The 22,090-nt window shown below is 44.0% G+C and overlaps 1 protein-coding gene across 1 annotated transcript in view; it reads right to left on the bottom strand.

Moving 5' to 3' along the window:
- The window catches only part of LOC135259877 (A disintegrin and metalloproteinase with thrombospondin motifs 20), a 132,119-nt gene that overhangs the window by 79,177 nt on the left and 30,852 nt on the right, over positions 1-22,090 (bottom strand). Inside the window, exons 2-4 of the mRNA XM_064344755.1 lie at positions 15,532-15,804; positions 14,857-15,215; positions 9,356-9,533 (exon numbers count right to left, since the gene is read on the bottom strand). Of these exons, the coding sequence (XP_064200825.1) occupies positions 9,356-9,533; positions 14,857-15,215; positions 15,532-15,622 (628 nt within the window). The 5' untranslated portion in view covers positions 15,623-15,804. The remainder of the gene's footprint in view (positions 1-9,355; positions 9,534-14,856; positions 15,216-15,531; positions 15,805-22,090) is intronic.

The following is a 22,090-nucleotide window of genomic DNA, read 5'->3' as shown; positions in this document are numbered from 1 at the left end:
TGTAAATGTAGACTGTGTTCACTGAATGACTAATTTAGCTACAAACAATATCATATTTTTCACATATGCAGGGAATACGCTGAACATTGTATTTTTATGGCATAGTACATCTGTTCTCTTGCTATCCCACAGGTCAATTGTACATATGATCTATCTTTGTAACTTGAGAGAATAAAGCTGTTTTCTGGCACAATAATGATACTGATTAAATCACACCAGATTAACCGCAGAAAACCTTTTAAACATCTACTTACATTCAAATCCTCCCTCTCCAGGGAATAAGCTGCTACTCATACCGTGAGACTGCCAAGATTAACGTGGGGTGGGGTGGGGTGGGGTGCGGTGTGTGTGTGTGTGTGTCTGTGTGTGTGTTTGCCTTTCTTTGCCATCTGAAAGATGAGAAGTTTCACCACTCGAGCTGAAAACCTGTATTCAACCACCTTTGCATGACGTGCAAAGGCCAGACGAGAAACACCCGGAAACATTTATTTCATTTCATTACCAAATTCATTAACATTCTTTTACCGTGGCCTACTGTGAAAAAACGAAAACTGACTCTCGGGTGCCAATTAATCTGGCAGTGTTCTTCACATCAGAGACAGGTGAACTTCCTGCCCCAGAAAAGAAGGTCGCTCTTATGACCGTCACGCAGACAGCTCAACACGCCGGCGAGAAAAGCGTTAAGGCCGACCCTAACGCCAAGCGGAAGAAAGGTCGAATACGAAGAGGGGAAACCATCCACTCTGCTGCCAAGGCTTTTGCCGGCTGGGAGATTACAACACTCAAAAATTCTGCCCAAGCCCAGATTTTTTCTGTTATAATATCCCTTTTACAATGTTTCTCTGTTAAAAAATAATAATCTACAACCCTTGTGTACTACTGGTCATTGTTGATTACATTCTAATAGATCTTGCTGAATTTTTATTGTTTTATTTTTCATGCCATGTACCAATGGCATTTCTGGACAGGTTTAGAAGGGTGGTTCATTTCCATTCATGTTTGAAGATACACAGCACAACACAGTGAATAATAAAAAATATATATGTACTGCATATGGCCATGACCTTAAGCAGTCCCAGGTGATTATGGCTTATAGAGGGATCTCATAGTGAGGCCCCACAGTGGGGTTCTGACTAGCCCAGTCAGGCCAGATCCACAAAACTGAACCCAAAAAACGAGACACTGCAACTCCAAGCCCGGCTGCCTCAGCTGCCAGCTAACACTGGGATTCCGCAGGGGCTCGACACAAATGGCTCTGTCCCACTGGAGCTATCAGGTACGCCTGGGTCAAACAGGCATTTTCAGCCATTTTAGATCACTTAAGATTCCAGTGAAAACACTTCCTGCAGATCCCCTGAGGGTTTCAGTGAAACATCTTACGAACCAAAGTGTACGGCCACGGGGTAGAATTTTTCCCTGGGTAAAAACAGACACTCTTTCTGAAATGGTCATTAATCAGAAGGACTTTTTACATGTGCCAAAAGAGTCTGAATATTTTAAATAAAATATGTGATCCCCAATCTGATATTGTGTGGTATTGTGGTTATAAACTGGATATGCTAAGGGTCACAGCTTCATTAGTCACTAAAACCAACTCCACAAACTGAGTTTGCAAATAAAAAGCATACGGCTAGTATTTACTTGTAGGTCAAAGTTAAGGACAAATGTTGATTGAATACAAGCCAACATCTTCATTAAGCAGTTTCTCAGAGTCTCAAATGGCCTTGGGTGATGACCTGGAATACCACTGACAGGTCAACTGACCGGTCACTGAAAGTTGGCAAACATCCCAGCCTAAGTTTCAGGTACATCCACCATCACCTGTCAGCAGCTTTCCTATCCCCCCGGATCACCTGACCGGTCACCAAAAAGGTCGCAAATATCCAGGGATAAGTTTCAGGTATAGTCACCTTTCCTCATTGGAGATGCATACTCTGTAACCCAACATACAACACGATGCCCAAAATGGCAGTTGAATTTTGAAACTGGTCTTAGCTCTCAGATAGTGCAGTGGGCTAACTGACAGGAACGCGTGAATGAAAAGCTACATCGTTTTTTGTATCTAGCGGTATGGAAAATCTGAGACAAAAAGCGCCGGTTTCTTGAAACAGCACACCATATGATCAGCACAGTCGCAGCAAGCGCGAACTTTCCACCACGTGGCTGGCAGCCATTCGACGAGAAGCGTAGCGGAAGAGACGCAGCTGCAGTCCGACTCGCTCGGCGGAGTTAAGGAGGGACAACCCACTCCGGGACGCGTGTGCACGAGACCCCCAAAACCCGAATCGAAACCCTCGCTCTCGGTCAGCCAGCTGTACATGTGTCAGAATCAGTCACCAGCTATTCATAGCTCAGCGCTCAGCGCATTGCACCACAAATCACCACTCATACATCACACGAAGACCGTACTTCCCCGTGAGGGCGCGATTAAAACGAAAACCCTGCGCCAGAGGTCCCGCTCTACGATACGCCAGATGTATCTCACTTCACCCAAACACCTGGACTGTCAGATGATATATGCTTCTCAGTGCCATGACCAAAGCCGGAATTTAATTACCATCAGTCTCACCGTTGCCTTGAATGGCAGATAAATGTGATCTTGGATTTTCTATGTTCTCATCCAGCTCTCCACACTGTAAATGTCGCCTGACTCAACACCCAATAAAGTTGGTTCAAAACCCAGACGCAACTGAATTGCAATGGCGTGCTGGCAAACGTATAAAAAAAGAACAGTTTTATATTCTCCACAATTCTATTGTTAGACATGAAACAGCCCACGTTCAGTTGTGAGTCAAAGTCATGGACATGGATCCAAGCCCGAGACTGCCGTCTGCACGAACAGGCCATGGTTGAACACAGCAGCTGTCCCAGCGGAAAAAAACTGATCGCTGTGGACAAGTCAGGCACCCGTGTGGTGACAGGCATCGATGACAGGCCAGGGTCATGACAGAGACCAGTCGGATTTGTCAAACGGCCCAGATAAAGCCAGAGAAAGCGGGCAAAAAACCAGCCCCTTTCCTCACCCTTTAACTCTCAAGTGCTTGTTCCAATCACAGTTACAACAACAGAGACAAATGATGCTCAGAGAATTGATAACCACAGTGGGAAGTTGGGCAGTTCACTGTACACAAGTCAATTGAAAGCATGCAAAAGAAAGTTGAGCCAAAATGGCGGACCAAGAGCTCCATTTGGTATCAACTGACCTATTTGCACAGGGAGAAGATGTGAATTTCACAGTTATGAGGCAACCCTATGTTGAGCCAAAATGGAAGACACTGAGCATGGGACAAAGGCAAGCCCACCATGTAGGCTAATAATCAAAAATGTCGATTGAATGCACACCATAAGCACACAGCCCCAAAATAGGAAAAACCGTCTCTTCCATTGTTGTTACCGGTCAAACGTAGACGTTAAACATCTGGAGGGAGAGGAGTATTATCTTCTGTTTCAGTCAGCGAAAAACTTGCAAGCAGGAAAGACCCCCCAAGCAATCAGTCAATTTAATCTAAGTCAGTCTAGCTAAAGATGGAGGGGGGCATTTGGATGATAACAAATGACTGAAACCCAGTCCGGCTGGAATGCCATATACAGAATGCATCTGTCACTGCGAGCGGTGTGCATTTCACGTGGAAGGCGTCGGGTGCTAGGAGACGTGACCAGAGGCCATTTTGGGCAGTTCCGCACTGACTCCCGGCTGGCGGTAGGCCTGTCGGGGCTTTCCCGGTTGCGGTAAGCCAGTGACTCATTCTCATCTCATGGTGACGGAGAGCTACGGGTTAGCGGAAAGGTGGTTGCACGACTGGGCACAAACATGCATATCGCCATCAGCTGTCCATGGCAGAGATCTATGGTAGGGGTTTCCCCAACTTTTTCGGCCTCCAAAACCCCAGAAATGCACTTCGATACAACGTTTTGAACTGCACAATACAACATTTTAAAACTTTTTAAATACACCTCGATCCAAAGCACCACTACACAGAAACAACCTGTGACACATAAACTATTTAAACCACGGGCTCATGGAAGCATTAGCCATGATGTCACCATGTTATGGATCCATACAAGGCATGTAGCTATTTAATACAACATGAATACATAGCGACAAGGATCACAGTTTTACCAAGGGTGCACAAACCAGACAAGACTCATTTCACCTCCACAGCAGTGTAATTTATGAAATACGTAAATATATATATATATTCTTTTTTTTTTTTTTTTAACACTCTTAAAAAGGGGAAAATAATTATTTGCTTTTGGCCACTCTGGGATACCCCTCATTCACCCCCATTTTGGGAACTGCAAATCGATGACACATGCTCTGGCAATATTTCTGTACGACAGGGAGTCTTTTTCTCCTCTCAGTGTCTCTCTGTTTGGAAAGAGAGCGGAGAGCGAGCAACCCCCCCATTCAGGGGTGGCCCCCCGGTCCCACAGACTCTCTTCTGTACTGTATAGCACAGAGATCCAAACACAAGCCCAGAGATAACACCTGGAGCCGGCAGTAAAAAGCGGCAGCGCGGCGATTCCAGCCCGACGTTCTCCCGTAAAGAGCTTCAGCTAATCCCGGCACAATATGGACGATGGCGGTAAAACTTAATCATGCGCTCGGCCATTGCTTTACAGTACGCCTGTCAGACTTCGGAGGTGAAACCCAGGAAAAGATTTGTGTAGTTTTTTTGGGGGCATGCACACACACACACACACACACACACATATATACACTGGAAGTAGAGTAATAGAGTATAACAGTAGCAGACAGACTGACAAACAGATCAAGAGGAAAACAGAGACAGACAGAGAGATGGACAGAGAGACAGACAGAGAGATGGACAGAGACAGACAGAAAGCCACTGTGGTATGCAAACCACAAGGGGGATAGTTTTTCAAAGGCTTTCAAAAAGGCTAATTTAACTGATAGTAGCTAATTGAGTAAACACAGTCAAATTTAGTTAAATAAAGACTAATCATTCATTTCCACATAAGGATACTTTAAAGATTTACTTTTTTCTTTATGCAGTCTTGTACTTCACGTCGATGCAACAGACATGATTAAATAATTATTGTTCCATCTCAGCTTCTTTGAAGTTTTTGTTTGTGTTTATCGGAGTGTGACTAACAATGGTACTTTCCCCACATAAAGACACAGCCAACCCGCACCAAGAAAACATTATAAAGAAAAGCAGCCATCGTCTACAAGATTACGAGCCTAGTCATTTTAACAAGACCACATCAGATGCCAGTACTACAAAAATACAATAATAATTCAGACTTGAATTATTGAAAGGAAAACCACTAATGTAGTAGTTCTCATAATGTATTAAAGCAGCAATAAATCTTTAAAAAAAAAGGTTAATGCGACCAAAAGTGCTCGCTTTTATATTCCCATAGTGCGGGACCCAGCCTTCAGCACCTCCTAAAGAGGTCGTATTCAGTAACACAACATCTGAGAATTCTGCTGAAAGACGGAAGAGAATATCCCCTCGGTAGGAAAGGTTATATAGCACAACATGCTCCATTAAGACCCAGTGAAATAAAACAGTGCTCTTTCCACTTTTGGGTTTCTGATTCCCTTGTAATCGAGAGCCAAAAGAAACAGGGGAGGGGGGGGGGCTGGGGAACCAGGGATTCACATGGGATTAAGGCAAGCGGACGCTTGCGGAAAGTTTTCAGATTTCGTCCCAAAACACAATCCACTGCACACGTTTTCTCTCAAGCGCTGGAGTAACCAACAGCAATACGATAAATATCAGGAGAAGCAAGCCAGCTTTATTATTTAAAATAACTTAAAGAATAACAGCCAAAGAATCATACAGTGGAAATTATAATGGGGGGGGGCTCAAGGAAGTCAAAGGTAATTAAACTGGATTAAGTTGTCGGTGCTCTCTGGTGTATTAGTCAATGGAAAAACCGCAGTAAAGGCCAGTGGTCTGTTACAAGCATGATAAGCCAGGCAACAAAACTTCACCCCCAAACAACGGCTTTCTGCACTTCAGCAGAACTCACCCGGTCAAATGATTCGGTGAAATTTGTGATTCTCAGATTCAAGTAATGTGGTAATCAATAATGTACACAGAGTGGGGCAGGTGTGGGACTGTATACTGATGAAGACCAGTAAAAGAGATCTACCAGTTTGTGTTAATATCCTGACTGCAGAAGGAATCTTGTCAATCAATGCCCACCAATTACTGTGGAGACCCTCAACATTCTATTGACATTCCAACCCTCAGGACCCCATTGGTCATTTTCCATCTGTTTCCAGCCAATTGGCAGCCATTACTTTGCAGATGTAATTGCACCATTACACATCACATCATATATGCTCTGCTGCAAATGTACAGGAGTGCTACTGAGAATTTATCTGTTCTCATATTTGAGAAATGCATCCTTGGGAAATCCAAAGACAAGGTCATTGTAAAAGGGCAGGGCCAGGAGAGGAAGAAGGGTGGAGCCCCTCCCTCAGCTACCTGACCTGAGCAGCATCTGCAGCCTAACTGTCGGCCAAGCGCTTATTAAAATTGCTAATAAGCTATTGAAAAGGAAAGCACATGTAAAATGTTCCCGATAAACTCACGGCTCTCCTTCCTGTTGTGATGCACAGATGGTGGCCAAGTATTGTCAGTGCCAAAAAAAAAGTCAGAAATACTTGACATTGCACTAAACCGTTCCACATTATGGAATGGGATGATTGTATTGGCAGAGAGAAGGGGGGGATGAGGCGCACTGATAGGGTTTGGCTCCTCTCTCTCGCTGGTGCTCGTCTGGCATTTGACTGAAATCGGGGATTGAGGCGACTGGGTTACAACACGGAGGTGGGTGGGTGGGGGGGCGGGTTGGGGTGGAGGGGAGGCCGTGACCACAGAGGCAAATCAAATCCAGCTCGGTCATCGTTGCCAGGTGGAACAGCACAAAAAAACACCAATAAAAAAAATGAACAAACAAATAAAAGAAAAATGCGTGGAGACACAGCGAAACAGCACATCCAGAACACTGTGGTCCAAATGTTGTTCCAGCTATTATCCACCGCAAAATAACAGAAAGACACATGTAAATAAGATGGAATTAGCAACAGCGTTCCAGCGTCCATGGCACAAAGTAGAGAGAAAACACAATCACGTACATAAACGCTGCACAACCTTCACCAAAAAAACAACAATAGGGACTGCCCACGTCAGCCTCACGGACGACCAGGATACACAAACCATCTAATGACGGTGTGCCTGAAAGGGGGGGTGGGTGGGGGGAGGGGCAGTGACAGCTTTACGGTTTCCTCTGACCACTTAACCTCCCCCCCCCCCTTGGGAGAGGCCACCGGCTTTCATTATTTAAAAAATTGTTTTTAAAGACATCTGATTCACTTCACAATTTTACAGCGCAGTCTAAATTAAACGGGCCTTTTGCTTCTGTTGTCTCTCCTAAAGAACGGAGGAGAGGGAGAGGGAGGGAGAAAGAAAAGCAGACTGGAGTAGATAGCGGGAAGCTGCTCGCGCGGTTCTGACGAGCGGGGGATGCGCCGTAGACATCCCCCTTCAAAGAGCCGGGTTATCTGCTCATCTCTGAGGGGGGGGAAGGGGGGGAGGTTGGTATCTGATGAGAGTTTTTCGCCGCACTCTCTCAGGCGACTCTTCCTCCATTCCCTCTCCAGAACCCTTTGAATCCTCCTCCATTGTGCTGACGGGGCCCGCGCGCTTTGAAGGCGGCTGCAGGTGTCCTTCTTTGGCCTTTCCCTATCTCCGTCTCGTCCCCGCGGCGACCGGCAAGAAGGCAGGCCGCGGAGAACAGCCCGAAACATGCCGCATCGATTAAACTCGAGGGTTCACACGAGTCCAAAAAGGGATCACGTCCCCTCCTTGACAGCAAAACCTTCTACATTACAGTGGACTTATCGCTGAACTTTTTTCCTGCAGCTCTCAGATAATTGAATATATAAATTTTCTTAAACGTACTGCTGTGAAATATAATAGCATGCTGGGAAATCGCATACTATATTCCAGTTCAGTAGAGGGAATTCTGGTTGCGGTTCGCTGACTAGACAAAAACTAACTTTCCATGGAAAGGGACAACGAAGGCAACAAAGATATCAGATCACATCTTAAAACGGATGGTGTCCAACTGGCAAACATCGAAGAGAGAGGTCGGGGTTGGGAAACCAACTTCATCCCCCAAAAAAAATTCATCCAAGGGGGGGTGCATTTTAAGAGACCACACCACTGGCGCACTATAAAACGCCGCCTTTCAAATGCTTAAGGAGTGCGACGGAGGCCATCAAGACTTTGTCCCGGCCCACAATGCCTGGTGAGAAGCCGTTTCTCGCCCCACACAGACTGCACACATGAAAAGAGACCCCGTCACCGAGGGTATCAGCCGGGGAACCAGAGGTCACCCCCAAACCACTCCAACCCTAAAAGCACCACCATCGACACACCCGGCCAACAATGGCCCCGTGACAAGTTCAGACAACAAGCAAATCAAGCGCCCTGCAGATAAAAGATTTATTACTTCAGAACAAAGGCCGCCCACAAAGATGACCTCCAGCGGCCCTTTGGAGCTCTGCAGCCATGGCTGGTTTTTGAGGTGTAAGAGATTCTTTTTGTGGCACTGCCCCTTCGACCAATGAGGCAAAGGCTATAAAAATTCAAATTAAAAAAAATAAAAAAAACGTTTCGAATACCCAATTTAACACAGGGCCTCAATTTTCTTTCTTCGCCTCCTCTCTTCTCCCTCTCTGCACAAGCTTAAAAGGAAGGATTTCTCTATTTCATAATGGCCTTTGGAGGGAACGCTCCGGAAATATCTGCGAAGGCGTGCAGCCAGAGATCCTGAACTTCATCAATGGCTATGTTTCCATTAAAAGGATTTCCAACTCCATTTTAAATAAGTACTTGGGTTCATTCCCACAGCCATGCTGACAGTGACTGTGACCGCATATCATTCACACACAACCACAGCAGCTGCACAGGGGGCACACAAACTTGTTAAAGGGGAACTTCACCCTAAAACTACCAAATGGTCCTGCCCATTGACAATATGGCGGACAGAAAAATATCTAGACAACCAGAACTCAGCACCACAAGCTTTTTTAACCGTCCCACAGTAGAGATCAATAAAACGCAGAAAACCAGAAATAGGGTTTAGTTTCAATTTTAAATAATAAAATAAGCGTATCCCAATGACATCATCCCTTCAAATGTTCTTTTGCAGATACAGATGAAAGATTTGGTTTTGACACGAGATACAGTCACACCAATTATTCTGAGGGCAAGACAGAACGTACCAAATAATGTTTTTTTTTTGGGGGAGGGGTTCCACTTTCAGAGAAATTACTGCCGACATTTATAACAGCCCAAAAGAGACCCACCTGAGGCTGCACAAGGCTCAGTGCGGTTTCTCGGAGCGCTCGGGCTCGGGTTTGAGCCCTTCCTCTCCCGGTGGTACATCAGGTGAGGCTTGCTGTGCTCGTCCTCGTAGTCCTCCCCATCCGACTTCATCAGAGGCTCTAAAAAATATTCACCCTTATGGGTTGTAAATGTTCCAATCTGAAAGAGAAGGAGGGACATCGACAATCAGTCATGAGCACAGACCGCTTGATTTCGCAGAGTAATCCACAGTATTGTACATGCAGATTACGCAGACAAGACAGGTGAAAATTCCGTCTCTATGACGTCACTGATAATGCAATGGATAGGGAGAGCTATCTCCAATATACCCCATAGTGATATAGAATTCCATAAACGGGAATCATTTGCAGGAATGTCGGAATATTATAATGGCCTGTGTTATGAATCTATTGAAGGATATGAGAGGATAAACAAACACACAAGGACAAACATTATTATTTCCTTTTAGACAATATTCTTGTTATGCCATCATTTGTCATAACTGACTTATAACTGACAGGTGTCTGGTTAGCTGTTCAGTGAGGTACCTGAAATATATATAGTGTGATTCTTCGAGTTTTACTTTGTTATGAGCATTAGGCTATAAAGTACATTTTTCTAGTTTATATGTTCTGACTTTCATAAAACCCACTCTCATTCAGGTGAAAGCAGATGTCCACATGCTGTATTCTGAAGAAATGGACATATTAATGTTTTTGTGAGACAAAAATTACTCTCCATTTGTCCCCCAGCTCAAGAATGTGACACGTTCGCCTGGTTCAAATAGTTCCAACCCAGCTTAACGAAAAAGCAAATGCGATACTCTCTAAGCTTCTCAAAACAAAATAGCCAACCGCCACAAAGATAGCACTGTTGGTGTCACTCACAAATCACACATCATCACGTTGGTATTTGTGCTGCTTTCAGTACAACGGCACAGTAAAACTGCAAAAACTGTAGCAAAACTGAAAACCGCTTGATTTAATTAGCCTTATCAACTTAACGAAAGAAGACATACTGTTTAATACAAAAATATAGCCCTTACAAAATGTCATAAATGCGTTATTTGTTGATTTATAGACATTAGCTTCATGTTATTTGACACTTTGTTGAAAGAGTGAAAACTGACCTCATGATAAGCATTGACTGCCGTCAAGGAAATAAAAACATGGATCTGCCAATTGAAGGCTTTGCAAAGCTCCTCATGTTAAACAAAAGCTCAATCAGCACGGCGGATCAAAATGTTTATGCAGTCACGGCGCAGAGAGAGGGAATACTGCAGGGCTTGTCTCAAGCCATTTCCATTACCATCTCAGGAAACAAGGGTCTTCGCTTTACACATATGACAATCCACGGAGCCACAACAAAAGGAAAATGGAAAATGACATCATTCTGGAATTATCCGCCAACTGTGAACTCCCATTGTCCCTGAAACCTGCAGGAAATGATGTTTTCCAGAAAATTCTTAGAAAGCTTAAAAAGAATAACAACAAAGGGACGTTGTTCAGCTGTTCAGAACATCAATACAAGTGGACTTAAATTTCCACAAAGATATAAGATAAACTAGTCAAGACTTTGTCTCTATTATGTTGAAGTGTTTTTTCTTTTGTATTTGCAAGGGTTGGTGAGTTCAACAATCCCAGTAATGAAGGTAACATTTGTATTCATTTATACTGCGAGTCACAATGTTAAGTGAAGCCAGGCCAGGCCATCAGTAGTGATTTTAATGATTGAAGAAACAGCAGCCTTAAAGGAGGTTGACATTATTTCAAAAAAGATCCTCAGCAGGATGATTATTTTTAAACAGATAGCGAGTGGCTGACAAATGATGTAGACAAGATGACATTCGGAGTTGGAGTCCATATTAAAGAGAGGCATCGGCCACATATTTCTACCTCATGTAAAATAGAGGTGCACCAATCGATCGGCCATGGATTGGAACTGGTCGGTTTTCGCTCCATAACACGCGATCGGTAATCGGCAGGTTTTGGCTGATCTGTAATCAGAGCTCCTTCACTGTGTGGCTACAATAACATCACAATACTGCTGTTAATAATAATAATGAAAGTATCTGAATGTATTGGTAACCTATAGAGCAAACAAACAATCTTCTGTTTTCTTTGTTACCTGTTGCTTTAAAAACAATTCTTAAAAAATGTTTCGATTAAAAAATTGCTAAATTGGAATTGGCTGATTTGGCTTCTAAAATAGTGTACAATAGACCAGAATCAGCCATAAAAATTCATGATCGGAGCACCCCCGAATGTTAACATCTTTATCAGGTGCTCATTTTCGGTATAAGCAGTGCATTAAAGCACCAGGCATTCAAGCATACAACTCATTCAAAACCTGACATCTAAATTTTCAGCTTCATATAACGATCAAATGCACTGGCTGCTGTTCTCCAACAGGTGCTGAAATACACCTTGAGATTCAACTTCCTCTCCAAAGCTTAGACTGAGGCCACAAACCACGTTGCTCTTGTGTATAGGAGGAGAGACAGAACGGGAAACCAACTCAGTCTTTTTTTTTTTCCCACAGAGCATGTAAATCTCTCAAGTCAAACAAAGTAGAAAAGAGCCCCCCAGCTCCTGATCTTTGCACAGGCATTCATCACTGTGCAGCGTTTCCAGCGCTGCGTCGCACTATGAACCCGGCTGGCCAGAGGGAAGCGGCGAGCATTCGCACGCTGCCCCGGCGTGTGAACCCTGGGTACCAACTCCGAGGAGACAAAAGCTTTCCCACACGGGAACGCCCCAATTCCTCATCCTCAGCTTCAATACGACATGCCACCCTTAGAAGTGTTTCTACGTCAGTGCAGTATGTTAAGCGAAACACCAGAGACGCTCAGAAGTTACTTCTCCCGATTAATCAGGAAATACTGACTTCCAGACCCTAAATGTCTTTGAGGTGACTACTATGTTGCTTTACTGCTTAACATGCTCTCCTGCCATCGGCGGTTAGCGTGCAAAGGCTCTTGACGTGCCTTTGTACAATACAGTTAAGTCCTCCATCTCTATTGCAGATGATAACAGGAGAGAGGTCCCAGCAATAAAGCCAAATAATCCCCTTTTCTGTACCCTTCTCCTCAGGATCTCCCCATTGATCGGGACAAATAAATTTTTTTCTCCCCATAGTGCATTTCCCAGATTTTGACCCCCTGTGATAGTGTGACTTTTGAGGGGTCACCTGGGCTACATGTTTCGCCTTTAAACTCAGGGCAGGCCTACCCTAATTTACCACAAGGGGCACCCTTCTACACTCACTACAGAAAAGTGAACCCTTGTCTTCCCTTGGTTGAAAATGTCAGAGTTCATTGATCAATTCTTCTTTCTCTATTTATTTTCCCGCCAAAATGACCCCCGCTTTTGGTGCCATGCCATCACTGCTTGGTGACCTCATCACATCGAAATGTGGACTTGGCCAACATTCTCAAGCGTTTAAAGTTCAAATGCTCAAGAAATTAAACTGAGAGGACTTGAAAGGTCTATGTGCTACAGGGTGTAACCACGTATTCACTTAAATAACTGGTAGGGCAATTTGAACCCATGCTCCCATAACCTGCAAGAAACTTATCAATTATTCTTTCATCTTTTTTTTTTTTTTTTTGCACAATTTAAAATAATCCTATGCCCAAGGTCTTCGGGTAAACGAGGATGAGAAGCTTCCCATGAAAAAGCAGGATCAGGGGCAAAATTTGCCCACAAAGACAGCTTTGCCCTTGTTCTGTCCCAATAACCTCACGTGACCTATGACATCACCCTTTGATGACATCACCCTATGAATACAATCCAAATTTCTTCCTTGCACGGGGGTTGAGGGCAATGCCCCTAACATCGAACTGAAAATAAGCTGCCCGAGAAACAGCCCAGCATACACAAAATGTTCTCACAATGTTGCTGCCATGTGGCAATGCTACAAAATCGATAGAATATTCCAGTAACATTGTGAGACCATTTTGAGTTGGCTGGGAGAGTGCACAGTACTGCCATCCCAAATCAAGAGAGCATAAAACTGTACACCGGGCTAACAGTTCCTCTCCCAAACGCACTGGATGGGTCAAGAATAAGAGCACAATACAGAGACCCTAAATAGAGGTTTGCTCATGACACTGGGGGGGAAATGCAGTCAGTCATCCAGATTCCATTTTAAGTGACAGCCAAAATAAATGACATCACGCAGTAAGTCTGTGGGAGCCCAGAATCAAACACATACCTTTACACACATTCCTACAGCAGGATTCCGAGCCTAGTCACTTCTTTTGAACCGAATTTTAATAATAATTCCCCCAATCCTTATCAATAAATTTCAAACAATCTTTGGTATTTGTAGGCTGCATGTTCATTTCCTTGATGTCCTTCATGATGCCAGCTAAGGTCCTTTTTTTACTCTACAGTCAATCAGCTACATAGTTACAGCATCAACAGGTACCGCAATCAACCACAGGAGTGGCTCCTGCACATTGCGATTCAGACAATCCTGCTGACTGAATCCCTCCCATTCTATGACCACTTGGGCATTACATGTGAAATGCACTGAACCTTCATTGCAGTCCAAAACGCAGCCTTTTCAGGAGCGCAGGTAAACACTCTTAAAGTTGTACTGTGGAGGCTCCTGGGAAACTACCACAGAATTAAGCTCCAAAAAGATCCATGAAAAACCATCCTGATGCGAAAACGTCCTCAAATTGCAAATTGGCTCAAAACATTAGTGTATGTAGCACTGCCTAGCCGGTGCATGTCATAGTCAACCATTCATTAAAAGTATAGCCCGGCTACCCAGCTGCACAGAAAAAGTGGTCCTCAGAATGCACTTAACCTTGATACCGTAGTACACCTGTCATAAGCCACTCCCATTTGCTATATAACACTCAACAGACACATGATGCAGCCCACAGACCAAATAAATATTCGGAATAGATATTCGGAATGAAATGTTATGTTTTATGTGAAATGTTTTATATGTGAATATACACGACACTTGCAACCCGTAGGTGGATGGGCAGAGTAGGGTATAAAGGGGCCGTCACATGCATGTCCATCACCCTCCCTTGGTATACAGGATGGAATGTGCCTCTTGCAGGTACAATGGCATTGGTTAAGTAGACAGCGCATACACTTGCGAAGCAGTCAATTGTCGGGTCTAATCGATCAAGTCGCTGCACAACAAACTTCACAAATGTCACCGGGGCAACCGCGGAAAGAGTGAGTCGCACCACCGCTCCGTGCGTGAGGTCCGTGGAAGCGCGTGCTCTCACACCCCACCCCTATCCCACACCACACCACCCCCAATACACAAACGTACAGCGACACATGCTCGCGCTGCGCTGCACTGAAATGAACTCACTTGCTCTGAATATTATGAGGGACTTATATGGAGTGCGCTCAAACACAGATTTGTATTCATGCATGAATTAAAGGCGTTTTTAAACAATGTGGCGCAACAACCTAACACAGAATGGTGAAATGAACATAATACTCACAAGACCAGTGCATAAACTGAAGACTGCAGGAAATTCACTTTTAGCGTTGACATGACCGCTGAAAAAGCAGTGTCTCATATCAGTGCCGTCTTGATGAGAGTCTGTAGCGGTGCTGTCTTCCGCTCCTAAGTGTGTCACTGTGTAAGTTGGAGCAATGAATCCGGAATGAGCTGTTAAATTGAGGTGAAAGCGTTGTCCAAAAGCATCAATTCTGTAGTGCGCCCGCAAACCGGAAAATTCAGCATCTACACTCCTCCGTCTTCTCCTGTAGTGCAGCGTGTGTGGAAAGGTTTCCCCAAAGTCATTTACACGAAGCGGGGTGATTATTTCATACGATGACAACTGTTTGATGAAACTTTCTAAAAGAAGCACAAAAAATAAATGTTTGTTAAAACCACACAAACAGTCAGTTTATTTGTGTTAATTCACATTAAAAAGTTAGAAATCATGCATCGAACTATAGGCTAGGATGTATGCCATGGCTTAAACAGCAATCATGTTTCTATAAATTTCTTAAGAGGTTTCAGGCAAGCAAGCTTTAAGGCAGACTTGAAGCATTCCGACTTTATTTAATCAACTAACTGAACTGACCCGACAGCGCCATTACCACCTGTTCAAAACGTTTTTCAGCAGAGCATTATAATGTTTAACTGCTCGATCAAACAGACATGTTACCTTGCTTGGGATGCAATCGATATTCCAGTGAATTCCAGACGAGAGCAGAGAGGTGACACATTAGTCCAACCAGCCGGTTTGCAAACTGCATGATTTCTTCAGCGAAGAAACCACGGCTTTTCGTCACCAGGGCAGTACCTTCTCAAGCCGCTCTCCCCCCTCCTTCTCCCGGATTGTCAGCAACAGGTCGTGGGATCTGTGGAGCGTCTCTGCAGCACTGATCTCGCAAAGTGCGTCGTCCTCATCGCATTCCTAAGCAAGGCTTCCACGATCCTATGTAAAGCGCGTAAAATTAACAATGCATCCTAAAGAATTGCGCATAAGTAAACTATATCTATGCAAAGAAGCGATTCGTGCCAGCTACACTTTCCCTCAGCCATCCATAGAACACCCCGGGCTCCTCTGACCACGGCCAACATCAAACATAAGGAACGCCTCCGACGCAGTGAACCAATCAAGAGGCAGCCTCGGTTCCTAACTTGCCCAGCTCGGCCAGAATCGATCTCCCGATTCATGCTCATGTTGGAAGAAATTAAGACAGGGTTGAAATTAAAATTTGTTTAAAAACATACCCACTGTACTTTGGAGTGCAAAACACTTGAGCGTAAACGTTACACATCACTGGACACATCGTGCAAGTGAATCAGCTTGTTTCGATGCATTGTTTTAAAATACTTTTCTCTACGCCGCACCGTACTTTTAACCTACCGACAGCCACAGTTTTTGTTAAATACATTTTAAGCTTTTGTATGGAAATAATCTGAGCTAATTCATAGCATTCTTTGGATTTGTTTAGCAAGCTAATTGGCGCGTATGTAATGCATCTTTAATGACTTAGTCGAATAAAACGCGTATTATTTGTTGACATAGCTGATACATAATTATAAATGAATGACCGCAGTTAATTGTCCTGTGAAGTGAGTTCATAACCGCGTGTCCATTGTACACGTACAGCCCGCGCCGACCAATGGACAATTGGGAGTCCCTTTTCATCTCAGCGCCCACCAGTGTCAGGGTATTGTGCGTAATTAGATTCGGTGCCCTTTGTTCATCACTCACCGGAAGCCTTTATTATTATTAGACGTCATCTTGGCTGTGGACTTCTCTTGCTGAGCATACTCACTGACGACGTTTATAGACGTTAACAATCGCTTTAGAATTTCCGCAGGGGTGGTTGCATTTCATTAGCGTACTAATGGCGCAAGGCAGGCACGCATGCCATTCTTCCGCGTTAATTCACATCTAAACGAGTTTACAGCGGTATTTAAACGGTGTTCAGTAAAATGCGCACCAGTAAATTTAATTTAACACTGAATATTTTGTTGTATAATTGTTCTATTAAAACGTAGTAAATGGACTTTAAATTTAAATCCAAGGGCTGGTTTTCTTTTCTTCACGCCGGTAAACACTGAACTCTCATTCCAGACCAGGAGTTCTATCTCTAGCTGCATGAATGAAAGCAATTTTAGTGGTTTTCATATAAAAGGTCTCATTATCATTGGTGCTTCCCTACGGAGTTATTTTCAGGTTTAATCCTTTAGCAGGGGCCTCTTCAGCTCTATCCATTGTTGATGAAAACACCTTATTATCTGTCTGTATTGATGACATTTGAAGAATGGGGGGAAAAAATTAACATGTTAAAAGTAATTTGTTCATTACAATAATGTATTTAGAAGAATATGCACACACACACATACACAGAGAGAGAGGGAGAGACAAGAACATGCACAAAAATGCTAGCACATTCACTCACACACACACACACACAAACACCGCTAGAAATGCACACACACACACACACGCACACATAGACAAACAATAGCACTGCAACACCACCATTTTATGTTAATGCTTGCTTTTTAATCCAAAAGGAAATATTTTTGTCAATCTAGATGAGGAGATATTGCCATAAAATAGCCAATCAAATTTAGCAAGCAGACCCAGCCCCCTGTTTCCAGCTTGGATGGTACATATTATTTCTTCAGCCTTATAAGGCCTCCAAATGCAGTCTTTCAATGTCTCTGTGTTCAGAGTAAATTAAAGGTCAAAGGTTAAAGGATCCACTCAAGGTTTCTTCGCTGCTCTGGTTCCCCTTGGTCTGATCTTGGGGAACTGGGGCCCAGAATGTCCATAAAGTGCTTTTAAGACATTGTTCCTTTGAGAAAAGCGCTATACAGATACTACTGAATTGAACTGAATTGAATTGAAGTACGATGCGTTGGGTGAAGCCTCAGTTTGACATTGCCCACAACCACCACCCCCCCCTTCTGAACCCCTAGGAACTTGAGGCCACTGGAGGAAGGGGGGAGGCGGGGTGGGGGGGTTGCATGCTTTTTGGCTGGTTGGTTGGTACATTTTTTGAGGCAGGTCCCAATCCCTGAATTTCACTTTTATTATTTTATAATCCATCGTTCTAAGCAATGAGTGTCAAAAAATACACTCATACAGTACACCCACCACACCCAATTACAATGGACGCTGTAGGACAGCTGTGGCAAAAGCTTGTATTTTTTTTTTTCTATTTATTGTAAGGTTGAACAGGCGCCCAGCTAGCGCTCCCTTCAAAGTCGGTCTTGAAGGTCAGTTTGACTGTCGCTCACTTCACTCATTAGAGCATTTAGGAGAAGCTTGTGATTAGAGCAATTACGGAGGCAGGGGCTGGCGTTTATTTACATTTTTATTCCGCTCGCCGTAATCGGGGGGAAAAAAGAGAACCGTCGCGAGTGGATAAGGCTCTGTGGCCTCGAACGGTGGGAACAAACGGCGTAGCCAAGCCGCGGTCCTGGCGGCCTCTGCTTTATCAGCTAGCTGGAGGTCATTTGCCCACTGATTCGGTCACCGTGACGCTCGCGGTCTACTGTTCTTGTGTCCTCGCTTGTGCTCCACGAACCTGAGAGCCCAGTTCAGCTGTGGAGATAGGGGTGTGTGTGTGTGTGTGTGTGTGTGTGTGTGTGTGCGCATGTGTGTGAATAGACAAATATAAATAAAACTGGCGTTTCAAAATAATTTGAAATTCAATTTATAAACAATAAATATAACCTTATCTTCCATCAATATAGTACATGAAAATATAATTCAATGTACAGAATCCGTGTATCCGCACTGTGATCCCATGTTTATCTGTAACCCTCTCTGCATTTCTCATGTCCTATCCATTTAACAAAATAAAATAAAATTCAGTTTTCTTGTCAGCGCTATTATCTTAGTGTTTGTGCTGGGCCTCTCATCTCTTCAGAGGAAATATCTGAAGTAGATATAAAACGAGGCATTATTCAGAAGTTGTTCCTATCTATGACAGCTCTGACTAAAATAGCCGATAATCCGATAGCTCCTTGATTATTAAGCGTCGTAAACCCGGGGGGGTAGCCTTGAGGAGAGAGTAATCCGTGTTTGTTTGAAGCGGGCCTTGTTAAATATGTGTTGCAGCACACACACAGGGCCATATTATTCCCTGATAATTTTCTAACAAGATGCTTCAGCGTGGACTGGAGGGGGACTGCTTTGAAGAGGGCCCTTATTCAATTTGTGTTTCCTATTTCCAAGAAAAGTGTTTCTGTTCAAACCTCATAAGCGAGGAAATCCCTGTAAAACATAGAAAAAGTTATACAACTGCATTCGTTTCTACTCAGGTATCCAGCAATAATGGAACTTGCCATTGCTGACTGGAGTGTTTGCTGTAGCTTCCAGCGGCAGTAGAAAAGCACTGAGGAATGTCTATTGTCCTCTCTTTTTTTCTTTCTGCTACCTGTTTTTGCCCAAGTTGATCATTGACCATTCATCTAAAAAAATTTTTTTAAATCAGTCAAGATATTATTGTTCACGTCGGTGTGTGATACATTAGCCAGTGTAAGACATTTTGATGGTTGCAAAAAGTGCTATGAATCCATGAATATGAAAGAACATTATTTTTAATTAAAAGTAGCTAAAATACAATATAAAACGGATGTCTTGAAATTAGTCAATCATACGCTATGTTTTTCAGACACACTGGAGACAGGGGTAATTGTGAGGGGCCAACCAGAAAGTCCGAAAATCCCACAGGACAGATGTGAATATGAGCCGCTTTTCAACTGGCACCTGATTTATCAAGCAGAAAGCAGATACCTCACCGCTTACTGCCTCCTCCCCCCCCCCAACGCCCCCCAACGCCCTCCAAACACCCCTCCCGTCTCCTCAAATAGGGGCAAAGTCTGGCTTTGAGTTCAAACAACCTCAAACCCTGTAAAGGTTCAGTGAGTTTAAGCTTTAAGATTGTAATGGCGGTGTGGCAGTGCAGAGATGCTGTATAGATCTGCAGATTGTAGGAGCACGGTCTGCTCCTTCCCTCGTTAGCGACCACACAAGGAATCTATTGTTTCTCCTCTGTAGTCACTACGCAGTCTACTTACGAAGCCTGACATCACTTAGGAGAGTATAGCCGCTATGCCATGAACTGAGCCATTAGCAGGGGTAACGCTATTGAAACAGTCAAGGTGCAGGAAAATTCAGCACTTGATAAAAAGTACTGAAGGGCCACATTCTCTGAAGGTTTTTATGGTTTTCTTAAAATCAGCAGCCAATTAATGCCTGGACAACATGCTGTGTTAATTATTTAACCATTAATTATTTAATCTACGACTTAAATGCATCACTGATGCGGAGATACATAAAAACCAGCAGACAATGGAACCCTCCAGGACCGGATTCTTTCACCTGTGTCCGGGGGTTACTGAGTGACTCGGTCTATATTAGTAGGACTTCTCTGGACCATAAACACTCAACAGGCTTTCATAAGTTAATTTATTAGAAATTTTAAGGCCCATAATTCTCAGAATCATTGACATTATAATATGAGCAAATGCACTTGGATGCACATACACAGGCAAATAGGGACACATGTATACACACACACACACACATATGAATGCACACATGAACACACGCACAAGCACACCTACAGTCTAGGCCTCGGGCATAAAGTTTTTCACACGCGTGGTCTGCGATTCGCATGCTGCACCCTTCCTGTTCACAGCGATACGCTGCTGCGAAACACCCAAATAACCACGAGCAGATTTAAACCAATGAGCGATCCCGCCCCCCCCGAAGCAGAGGGGCCCCGCCCGTCAGATGTGTCCGAGGTGGGTCACGAAACTCTCGCCGCCCGGGAGCGTTCGTTTCGCCGGTCGGGGATTAGCGCCGCCGTCCACCTGCGGCGCGGCAGGCGACTCCGGATTAGGTCCAGAGCTTCCTCACGCCGCGCGACGTCAGAGTCGAGATTCGCCGGGCGCGAATTCCCAAAGCGTTTAAACACGGCGGCCTGTCACCCCCCCCACCCCCCCATTGAGGAGGCATTGTAAACCATCGCTCCGGAGACGGTCCTGCCCGGGGACGGCTTTCAAACGCTGTCAAAACAGCTCTCGCACATCAATGTGTATTGTCACTGCCCTGATTCACGATGTCATGGTAGATCGCCAAAATGAAGAGGGGGGGGGGGGGGGAATGCTAATAGCTTTTTTTTGTAAACTCCTAACAATAGAGAAATGGCTTGGTAGTCAGAGCTTTTGATGGCAGGAAATTACATTTGTATCAAAAATTCAGTACACTCTCATCAAAAACCCACATTACAAAGGCACATCCGCCCGTCTTTGTGACAAATTAATCCCGTTGCTCAAGGTTTATTTACTTTGTGTGTGCGTGTGCGTGCGTGTGTATGTGTGTGTGTGTGTGTGTGTGAGCTTGTCTGTGTTTCTCTGAGTCTATGTGAGAGTAAGTTGTGCTTTTAATTATTTCATTATCATTTAACAAAACATCTATGTGATCTGACATTTTAGCCATATTTCTTAAAGTTATGAAGGACAGCTGGAGGCTGTTCTTCTACGTTTATATGAATACCTGTACGGTCTGATGTATGTGTTGATGCATACAGGCACTGGAGTTACCCACCACTGGCGGTTAGCCCCTCTTTGTGCTCCACTTCCCAACACCTCTGTGTTAATGAGTGCTCTGATGAAAAAGTCAGAGGGAAGGCAGAGACCTAAGAGAGGATCAATAATGCTGTGTCACACCGGGACTGTGCTGGAAGGCTGGAATGAGAAAGCACACACTCTGGTGATTGCACACCAGCAGGCGACAAACAAGAACACATCAGGTTTTTTTTACTTAAAAAAAAAAAATCAGGTTACATTTTTGGACTTTTGAATCTGAATTTTCAATGTTTGCCATCTTCAGTATGAAAGTGTAAAGGCAATTTTTGATTTAAAAAAAAATTTGTATGTATACTATTGGACCTTTGAAGATGAATATATAGTTTGGCATTCAGGGCAGGAAAGATCTAAATATTTTAGGATAAAAAAGAAGAAACCATGAAAAACTTTGATCGGGCTGGCTGGAACCCAAGTGGGGTGCATATATAGACCCCAGACATCTCCCCCTTTCCTCCCTGCTAACGTAAACCATTTCCAGAACATTCCGGGAAGATTCCAGCTGGATTCCCATTTAGTTGAGATAACGTTATGAGAATGTTCCACAAACGTTAGCGCTAATGCATTGTTCCAAACACTATTGTTCTTGTTGTTTTCCC

The sequence above is a fragment of the Anguilla rostrata genome, chromosome 7, assembly GCF_018555375.3.
Source record: "Anguilla rostrata isolate EN2019 chromosome 7, ASM1855537v3, whole genome shotgun sequence".
In the NCBI taxonomy this organism is placed as follows: Eukaryota; Metazoa; Chordata; class Actinopteri; order Anguilliformes; family Anguillidae; genus Anguilla; species Anguilla rostrata.
This window is presented reverse-complemented; position numbering and strand designations above follow the sequence as displayed.